Below are 10,522 nucleotides of genomic sequence, written 5' to 3'. Positions count from 1 at the left end.
CAACGAATAAATAAAATAAAGTGCCTTATTATAATTATATTACTTCCAAGTGTGAACTACAAAGAATAATTTTAAAATTGTAAGAATAAATAGAGAAATTATATTTTAAAATTCAAATTTTCAGAAAAAGTATAATTCTTAGAATCAAGTTCGAATCCGTGTCCAAATTCAGTAGAAGGTCCCTATGATTGATACTTAACTAATGTTAAGGAAAGTAAAGGCGGCTGGGCATAGTTCTTTCCACATCTTCCCTTCCAATGCCGAGGTCAAGAAACATATGAACTCTACTTCATCTGCCCAATGGATCGCTAAGTCTGATGAGGATTCTTTACTTTATGGGGGCGTGCGATAAAGTACTCGACCTCTATTAATGGTCTAAAGTTTGGATCACGGAATTGAACTTGTACTTCTTCCTTGATTCCAAAAGCTTTGATGATATGTATCTGTATCACATAAGGAAAATAAAAACGTCTTGGTTTAGTGCTAATCTCACTACCTCTGTATATGCAGTGGTAAAGAAATAGATACACTCTCCTTCATCTGCTTAATAAACCAACCTAACCGGTTTAAAATAATTTAATTTAGTTTGATGCGTGAAGACGGTGCCTTCTTCTATTTTAGAAGTACTTAATTTAACTGCGATTTTTAGCGCAATTTCCATTCTGGAGAATTGCGTTTATTAACCCGTCATTTCTGGATGTATGAATGAATGAATGGATGTGTGTCCGCAGCTTTAAGTCGTATCTCCTCCTCAACGAAGCAATATCGAGGACTAGTTCCAAAAGCAATTATGTTAAGCAAGCTACGAGGATGAACATAGGCCAAAAATATTCCGGGTTTCTTTCATGGATTTCCCGGAAAAGCCTAAAAACCTCAAAAAAAATCCAGTTTTTGGCCCACATCTCGGCAACCAGACCACTTAGCGACTTGAAACATGTACCAATCGATTCCTGCCATAATTTAGAACAATATTGCCAAAGACAGTTTTCAAAAATATCCTTTCGTTTGGTCACAAAAAATTTTTGAATTAATTAAAATTTGGACCGAATTAGTAGGCATTTTTATCCAACCACACCACACGCGTCATCACGTTTAATAGCTGCGCCATCACGTTCAATGGCTGCGACATCACGTTCGGTAGCTAGGCGCGCAATGGTTTTTAGTCATGTAACTCTATTGTAAATAAAACATGTAAAATACTGAAATTTTTTTAAAATAAAAAACGTTTTAATAACTAACCAATGGATTTACTAACCCTGCTCTTGATTTACGCTACGACAGAGCTATTTTTAGATAACATAAGGAAATTGCGCTAAAATTGTCACTAGACTTTTTAATTAACTTGTTCTTTTGTCAGTCTTAACTTTATTACTACCAGGTAAACTAATTCATTGGAATGCAATCGATCCACAATCATTGTATTATAAAAGTCCATAAACAATCTAAGACCACACGGGATATGCCACAGATGTCCACTTTTGGAAATGTTAGTGCCATATTCCTCTTGTCATAAGTAGAGAACTGTGACAATTGTGGTTTATCCCAAATGGTCAATTGTTGAAGTAATAATTACTGTAACAATAAATATTCGAAGTAATTTTTAATTAAAGTGTCATTAATATAATAATGAAAATAATTTTAAAGAAAACTCATTTTAAACTTTGTCTATAAATCTGAACAAACAGTTTAGCTTCTCTCTATAGTTACTGCTCATCTTGTAGTAAACAATGATACTAACACTGGAATTAACCGTCTCCATGACGTTCGCTAAACTCAAGCACAACAACGTGAAGTAAACATACACGCCCTTGATACTCAGTTCCGGGAAAAAACTCACGGTCGTCAGAATGGCCGACTGAGGAATGAGGCAGACGATGAAAATAACCGACACGACCATCAACATGGCCACGACCTTGGTTTCCTTGTTTGAGAACCTCTCTGACGTTGACATGCTTGACCTCCACAACGCCCTCGTTTTGAGCTTGACCGCGATGATGCAGGTACAGGATATGACGATGGAGAATGTAAAATACGGAGCGAAAAGATCTGAAACAAAATACGATACGCTGAACACGTTGTACGGATTTTCCCGGTAGACGAGTCCAAATTTAGACGTGTTGAATTCAGGCCGGAAACTCCAGTCTAGATAAGCGACGTAGTACAAGGGCACTAAATCAAGAAGCGTGACCAGATAAAAGATCAAAATCACCGTGACCGCAACTTTTTTGGTGACGATTCTTTTAACATGAAGCGGGACCATGACGCACAGACATCTTTCAAACGACGCAAAAGCCGTGATGAAACCACAAACTCTCGTGAAGTAGTTCCGTGGGTAGAAGATAATCATGTACACGACTTCTATCTGAACTATCGGCATGTCCGCTTTCAAAAACCACGAGTTGGCCAAGAGGTTGAACACCTGTCCGGTAACTAGAACACCCAGGTCACTGACCGCTAGAGCGGTCAAGGTGATGTTGACACAATCCTCGTAGCCCTGTTTGTAAAAGACGCAGATGTTGACCACGTTGGCCAGAATGCCGAACAGACCGATGAACTCACTGAAGACCAGGAGAAAAAGGGTCAACAGGACGTCGATGGCCACTGGACTTAGAAGCAGGTTGGAGTTTAATGGCGTCAGTGTTAAGGTTTGCGCTTCTGTGGTGTTCATCTCCTATGGCAAGCAATCACAGGACACTCCACGTTTCCATTTAAACTATAACTTTTACATTAGGATCTAATATATATATTTAAATAATGCTAGTTTTAAGAAAACCCACATTTAAATTTGCTTAGAAGATACTATATTCAATTTTTATACAGTAGAAATCATTTTTTGAAAAAATCAATACATCTTTGAATGTAAAACTACTAAATAATCTTGTGTACGCATCTAGTAATTAAATTTCTCTTGGTTAATATTTACTTTCTGTAACGAGGTGTAACATTTAATTTTGCATCCAGTAATTAACAGAATATTTTAGGTCTTAACAAGGTAATTCTAACGTCGACTTTCTTATTAAAAGCGAAGAGATTCTGCTGTATTAAAAATCAATAATAGTAGTTAGTGTCAAAAATCGTGTAGACTTTTTTTTCAACTAGATTTAATTAATGGTGTGCAGCCAGATTAAATATAATTATCTTATTAAAAATCATAGCTGTCGTTACACCACTACAATTACATATTACATTGATAGCTTTACACAAAATAAATTTTCCGCTCTTCCTGTTTTTAATGAGTTTATTTTGAAAAACCGAGAATAAAGAAGCGAGTTCTTTGACAGAAAAATCGTTATTTAATTGTAATTGAAGTTGCACTGATACAAAAACAAAATAGTCATTGTTTAAAAAAAAAAACGAGAGTGTAGCAGAACAGGGGGTCGGTAGGGTGGGGGCTGGTTGGGAAAGCAAATCGTTGCTAACTGAGAAAGTCATGAGTTGGTTAGATGACGACAGAAACTCTTCGAGAAGAAAAAAAGAAAGAAATATAACAAAGACTATGCGAGCGAATCCAGAAAAAAAAGCAGGCTGAAGTTGCAGTCAACGGGCCGTATGCTGCATAACATTTTGACACTTATTGCTTAATTGCATCGGGGGAAATCCACTCCAATAGAAACAAAATATTAAGAATGAAGAACGAGAAGTTTGACAGCATGCAGGAATGCAAATGGAAACATCGACAAACTTTTTTTGAGCTTTTAATGATCAGTGAGATGCATGACACACGATTAGGAACGACACTGGCGATAGAGTCAGACTGGCCTTGGAGTAGAACCCCCAGGGTAAGCGAGGCAGGGGTCGACACAAGAAGACATTGTGACGTAAAGGGCTGGAGGAGGCTGAAAGGATAGGAAGGAATTGGGAACAGATGGAAAGAGTATAAGAGACAATGGCGAAAGGAAAGCTTTGACAGAAACCCTATGTTCCGCAAAGAACAAAAAGGAAAAAAAAATTATGTTAAGATGCTGCACACTTTCTATCTGACAGGTTATATGAGAGTAGATGAGGCTCGTTAGCTCGGGACAGCCACTCTTCTAGGAGAGACACTTCCAAAATCAAACAACTGCTACCTTGCAGTTTGTTCTTGGTTGGAAAAAGGCTATGGAAGCAAATCCATGTCAACGGTCTATTTAGCGGAGAGAATCTTTATCTGCACTAAAAATTAAAAACGAAGGAGAAGAAGAAGTTAGATTTTTTTTTTATTTAGCTATGTGTCTGTTTTCATTAGCCTGCGTTGTTTTCAAGTTTGCTTTTTAGTTACTACTCGCTAGTTTGTTTTTACCCAAGTGTATTTGTTAATTTACACTTGAACATTTCTCAACATATCAGCCAAGACATGACAAACAACAGGACAATCACAAGTATGTGAAGCAAAGCTTTTAACACTGTTCGTTCCGTGTTTAATTAATAACAACAAAATAAAGATACAAAAGACCAGCACCAATTTTCGAAAAAAAAATTAATATAAACATGAAAAAACGTATTTAAAGACATAAAAATAAAGAGGCTATTTAAACGATGTATAAACAAGAAGACAAAAAAAAATCATACGTTTTTTTAATAACAAGCTTTTATGTAATAATGCACTAAAAAGTAGAAAATAAATTAAACACTACTATTTAAATAATCAAAAGAAAAGCGTTGGTCACTTTAGTATCTATTAGATACCTTTACTAATATTTAGGACGAGACCCACGCTTTTCTTTATAGTTATTTAAATAGTAGTGTATAATTTATTTTCTACTTTTTAATGAATTATTACATACAAGCTTGTTATTAAAACGTTTTTTATGAATTTTTTTTCAGAACTTTAATTTTTTAAAATTTACAATAGAGTTGCATGACTAAAAACCATTGCGCACCTAATGAACGTGATGAGGCTTGTCTAATAGTGCGGAATAGTTTGATGAGACAGCCTACTCATTTGGACAAAATTTTAATTTATTCATAAAAAAATTAATCAGGCAATCAATTAAGACAAATTGAATGTCATCTTCCATTGTCTTCATGTCTTGTCCCACGCGCCAATTTTGAACCCTTTCTGTCAGTTAGAAGTGCTCGAATTTTTGCTCGGGCTTTTCGACCTAGACAAACAGACTGACGACTGACGACAGACAGAGGAAGCAAGTCATACAAAAGCTTGTAATAACTGGTTTTACGTTAATTCTTTTAGATTGTTTACACTATTTTTCAATGCAGATATTAAATTATTAAATAAGCTTTTTCAGACATACATTTATTATTCTTACACACATGCGATAATTAGCCCATATATATATATATATATATATATATATATATATATATATATATATATATATATATGTATATATATATATATATATATATATATATATATATATATATATATATATATATATATATATATATATATATATTTCCAAACTATTTCTTTACTGCCATTGTCTTTATCAGTCGTTTTAGATTGTCAGTCACGTCCTCCCACTCATGGGCACTAAAACCACGTCCCAAATGGTAACCCCAATGGGGGTGGTTGGTCCATACCTTTTCCCTGCCAAGTACGTATACTGGGGCGCCACTGCTACCACGACAAGTGGGCGTGCCGTAAAAATATTGAGTGTACAGGGTGTTAGGGAGCCACCCGTTAGAAGTATGCACATCAAGTAACTTACCCACCGACACTCGTTTTTCTAAACCGTGGGGGTGGGAGATAATTACAAGAAGATCCAAATTCTCTTGGTTTCTATACTTTTCATAAAGACTTGTGTTAAGGCTAGCGAAGGATTTAATGTTTTCAAAGAGATCATTTCTGAGGTTTACATCATGTATGTCGCAATACAATTCGCATCTATCCCGTGAAACATCAAATGTCTTTATCGAACAACAATACAAATCGACGGGGATGTCACCCATATCATCATAATTTAAACGACAAACAAGCTTAGTAATGTCCACATTACATATATTGTGAGTTGCTGTAACAACAACCACACGACTGAATTCAGTTTCTCTATCTTCAACAGGTCTAGATTGACACTCTGGACATGAACATACTTGATTATGTATAGACTCAACCATCTCTACATACTTAATTCTTCCAGTTGCCTTTCGGGCTTCATCTGCGTCTAAAGCTTCAAACGATTCAACAGAATGTGAACACTTCTCGTTATCGGGCTTGCCCTCCGCAGGAACCTGTATCATGACGACTAGACGAGCCAGGGCATAGATGGCGCTCACAATAGCCATGTCCCTGAAGCGTGGAGGTAGGTGGGTTACTGAAAATTTGGAGACGTGGATGAGCTGGTCGTGGTGGAACGCTTTCTTGCAGTTAGCAACAGAATCCTCGTTGCCCTGAGCCTCACTAGACTCTCCATATCCTAAATGTTAAATTAAAATATGTTAATCGTTAATCCAAAATATATAAATAAATAAATAGCAGTTATGGAAATAAAAGTTTAACTAAATTAATTACATTCACTCTTTAAATGGTTAAAATAAACTTAAATTCAACGAGACGATTAAAAAAAAGTTAAAATAAACAGAGCACTAATTTTGTTAATAGCAAGGAAAGTATATTGTACGAGCTTACCCTCGCGGGAAGCATACGCCGCTATTTAGTTTTTTTTTTCTCTACTTTTCAGTAATTCATAATTTGTAAATTTGACACTACCCTCCCTCCTCCCCCCTGGCGAAAGCAGCAGTCCGTGACGACAGTTTGCAGACAGCATCGAAAAGATAAAGCAGAACTTCTTACCTTCCCATAGTTTCAAATCGTTTAAAAGCTAAATTATCTGCCCCTAGCTTCTTACCTCCCCTTAGTTTCAAATCATTTAAAAGCTAAATTATCTGCCCCTAGCTTCTTACCTCCCCTTAGTTTCAAATCACTTAAAAGCTAAATTAGCTGCCCCTAATAGCCGACCCGGTTGTACGATTGTAAACATTCGGGGTAAATCATGGCTCACCACACTGGTGGGGGTGGGGATGGTAGCGAAATGGCCTATTGCGCATGGCTGGAAAGCGAGGGAGGGGGAGGGAGGAGAGTTAAATAGTCGGCCTGCATCGTCTTGCCCATGGAGAAAATTACATATATATATAGATTTGTTAGTATATATCATCATTCTCAATTAATCTCATGTGGAGTTGCAGGCACACGTTTCTGTCCTCTGATGAGTACCGCAGAAAGTCTCAACTTTTGGAATCTTAGTTAAGCAGGAAATTTTTTTGTAAAAACAACCTTTTTGAAACTGACTATATGTTCCTGCTTTTGATTTCTCATTTTTAATGTCTGACTGTTGATGTTTGCTGGAAATTTCAATACCTTGCTCTCCATTCTACTCTAATAACTGTTGAATGAATTTCTTCTTTGTGCGGCCGCTGATATATTTGTTACTAAACGTTGTTAATGTTTTTACATAATAACCATTTTGTCTTTCTCAATACATCAGTTCTTGCTGCCTTTTAAAGTTTCTGTGGTTTTGTTCAACAGTTTCTTCCGCCAGACTGGAGATTGATTCTTGCCAATTCTGTTATCGCACATTTAAAGTCATTCTTTTATCGCACATTTAAAGTCATCCTTTTATCGCACATTTAAAGTCATCCTTTTATCGCACATTTAAAGTCTTTCTTTTATCGCACATTTAAAGTCGTTCTGTTTCGCATATTTAAAGTCGTTCTTTTATCGCACATTTAAAATCATTCTTTTATCGCACATTTAAAGTCATCTATTTGGGCTCTGAAGAAACGGAATGTTTAACTTAAAAGTGGTTTACCAGAATGATCCCTAAAGGAGATTAGTTCAGTTTTTATTGTTGTTATTAAAAGTTGATGCACTACGGGAAGTACTTGGCCTCAAATGAAAAAAACTATCCAAAAGAAAGTGTGCTGCTGAAGTATAGCTGCAGCCACAAGCTCCACAGAAGCTCCATAGGATTAAGCAATGTTATGTTTTCTTATTTTTGGCTTCTGCTTCTTTTTTCCATAGTAACTTTCCAAGTACCCTAAAAATGTATCACATTAATGGGTCTGGGTAAAATATTTTGCCATTCGATTTCAGGGCATTTAGAATAACTTCCCTTATCTTCTTCGTTCGTAATATGTCTATTATGGAGAAACCATATCAAAGACCCACATCGCCGATGAACTAACTTATTTTTTTCCAGCACAAAAAAAAAACAACCCACTTAATAACAATCAAATAGATATGAACTCTAAATACCATTCATGTTAACGTTTCCTTCTGCCATTTGCAATGACTTCTCAATTAAAAGACAACACAACCTGTAAAAAATAATTAAAGCTTCATTTATCTGTCTCTGTCTCTATCTACCTCTTCACCTACACCGACACCTAAACCTACACCTTCACCTACACCTTCACCTACACCTTCACCTACACCTTCACCTACACCTTCACCTACACCTTCACCTTCATCTTCATCTGCATCTGCATCTGCATCTGCATCTGCACCTGCACCTGCACCTGCACCTGCACCTACAGCTACAGCTACACTCACATCCACATCCACATCCACATCCACATCCACATCTACATCTTTACCTATATTTATATCTTTATCTATATCTAAAAATGAGGACTTCACTCATTTTCATTCGGAAAAGTAAGTTTCTAGACTGAATATCAGCAGTTATTTCGCAAATAATAAAAAAATCTGCGTCAGGCTTTATACTTAAACTAACAGCAACTAAAACTGCAGCTTTCCTAAATTTTGAAAATGTTTATATTACAAAGCATAATTTATAATATTTTTCCAATGAAAAATAAACCCTACGCTTTCTTTGTACCTTTCTAGTAATTCTAGTAATTTTATAGTAAAAGTTATCCGACTACGTTAGCATGATATTCATTCCAGTTAAGTTACGCAAAACATCGAAATTCTTTTCTAAACTAAGTTAAAATAAGATACAAGCATTATATTAAACTATTCGCTACATGGTTTTTAAAAAAATAAAAGATAGAATACTCACCAAAACAATGGAGTATTCACACTATTCAAAATGGCTGATGTAGCCTACTCAGTTTGAAAAGCGCTCCACGTCGCTATTAAGTAATGTCGGAAATGCCAGAAATTAAAATTTCCAAGAAATGGGGAATTCCCGAAACATGCTTCAACGCTTCTAGATTTTATATAAACCGAAACCAAAAGATAAATAGTGGTCTTGTGTAAAAACTTATGCATACAAAATCTAAGTTGATATAATTAAAATTTACTTCTTCCTCTTGAGTTCCATCCAATGGAAAGTATTGAAATTCGTCTAATGGATGCAGAGGCGTAGCGACCCGGGGACAAACTTTTCGATTTGCACCCCCGCCCCTTCAAGATTTCGATTTGCACCCCCTTCAAACTTTCGATTTGCACCCCCCTTTAAATTTTCAATTTCCACGCCCCTCAACCTTTCAATTTATTTTTCCAACCCATTTGGCGCCCCCTAAGGTCGGCGCCAGTGGACATATGCCCCCCGCCCCCCCCCCCTCGCTACGCTACGTATAACAAAATAAAACCTTGCATATCATTCACAGTTTGATTTCAGAAACCGCCATTGTTTAACTTTGTTACTTTCTGTATGTGTTGATGCTATTAAAGTAAAATTGTTCACAGATCATCTTACGTTGATCAGTACAGATTGGAAGCACTCTAAAGAGACGTAACCAAATAATTTGTACATATGCTTTCTATGACATAGACACAACCCCATTAGCTTTGAAATGATAGGACTGTATCAGATATTCAACACTATTGAAATATATTACTAACAAGGGGACTAACGATTCTCGGTATCAATAAGTTAAAGATTTGTAAATAATAAACACATACATTGAATTTGAGAATAACTCTTTAATACACAAATATTAAATGAATCCGCGTAATAAATTAGTCAAAACTGTGTTCCCAATTAAACACTTGACTTTAATGCCCGTTACAAGCCTGATACTAAACATTTCTGCCATTAGTTCTAGCTTGTAATTTCCTTTCAAGCATCTTGAAGTAATCCAGCTGATCTCCCCTCCTAATATCCACCCACCCATTCGTGGGGAGAACAAATTGAAAAAATTTCTCCCTGAACAACTTGGCCAGGATTATGGTCAAGGAGGACTGGTCATTTCTCATACAGTGGCCGAACTTGAGTGGGTCCCACTGGTGTGGGCATTTCTGTAGGGCCCTTTGTTGTTCTGGGCAGGTGCATTCTGGTCTGAGGGCACATGCGACCCACGGGTCAATGAGGGCTTTTTCAATCAACGGCTCCCTGGTACATAAGAAAAAAATATGTTACTCATATTCACATTATGCATCTTTTAAAAATATACTATGCATTTTGAATTTATGTATATTAGTTTTTCTAAAATACGTTCAAATCTAGTTCTTTCACATTTTATTTTTTATGAGTTTAGTTCTTATTCGGTGGAATATGTAGATTGTTGACTTAATCTAACCTCAAAAAACTTGCATTACATTTTGTATTTATATATATATTAATGCTCATAATTTTCAAGATTACATATTGGCATACCTGTGGTATATTCCAAA

At 36.0% G+C, this 10,522-nt stretch overlaps 2 protein-coding genes across 2 annotated transcripts; both read right to left on the bottom strand.

Moving 5' to 3' along the window:
* Positions 1-1,654: 1,654 nt before the first annotated feature.
* On the bottom strand, positions 1,655-2,668 carry LOC131933794 (uncharacterized). The gene has a single exon (XM_059290364.1). The coding sequence runs from the start codon at positions 2,666-2,668 to the stop codon at positions 1,655-1,657; it is 1,014 nt and encodes a 337-aa protein (XP_059146347.1).
* Positions 2,669-5,403: 2,735 nt separating this feature from the next.
* LOC131933792 (uncharacterized) lies at positions 5,404-9,034 on the bottom strand. Its single transcript, XM_059290361.1, has 3 exons — positions 8,964-9,034; positions 8,195-8,256; positions 5,404-6,356 (listed from the first exon to the last, which is right to left on the bottom strand). Exons 2-3 carry the CDS (start codon positions 8,220-8,222, stop codon positions 5,404-5,406), a joined length of 981 nt encoding a protein of 326 aa, XP_059146344.1. The 5' UTR covers positions 8,223-8,256; positions 8,964-9,034.
* Between the last annotated feature and the right edge of the window lie 1,488 nt (positions 9,035-10,522).

Source organism: Physella acuta, unplaced genomic scaffold, assembly GCF_028476545.2.
Source record: "Physella acuta isolate Inbredline_101_S28 unplaced genomic scaffold, ASM2847654v3 ptg002632l, whole genome shotgun sequence".
In the NCBI taxonomy this organism is placed as follows: domain Eukaryota; kingdom Metazoa; phylum Mollusca; class Gastropoda; family Physidae; genus Physella; species Physella acuta.
Note: the sequence above shows the minus strand (reverse complement) of the source record. Positions and strands in the feature narration are given on the sequence as shown.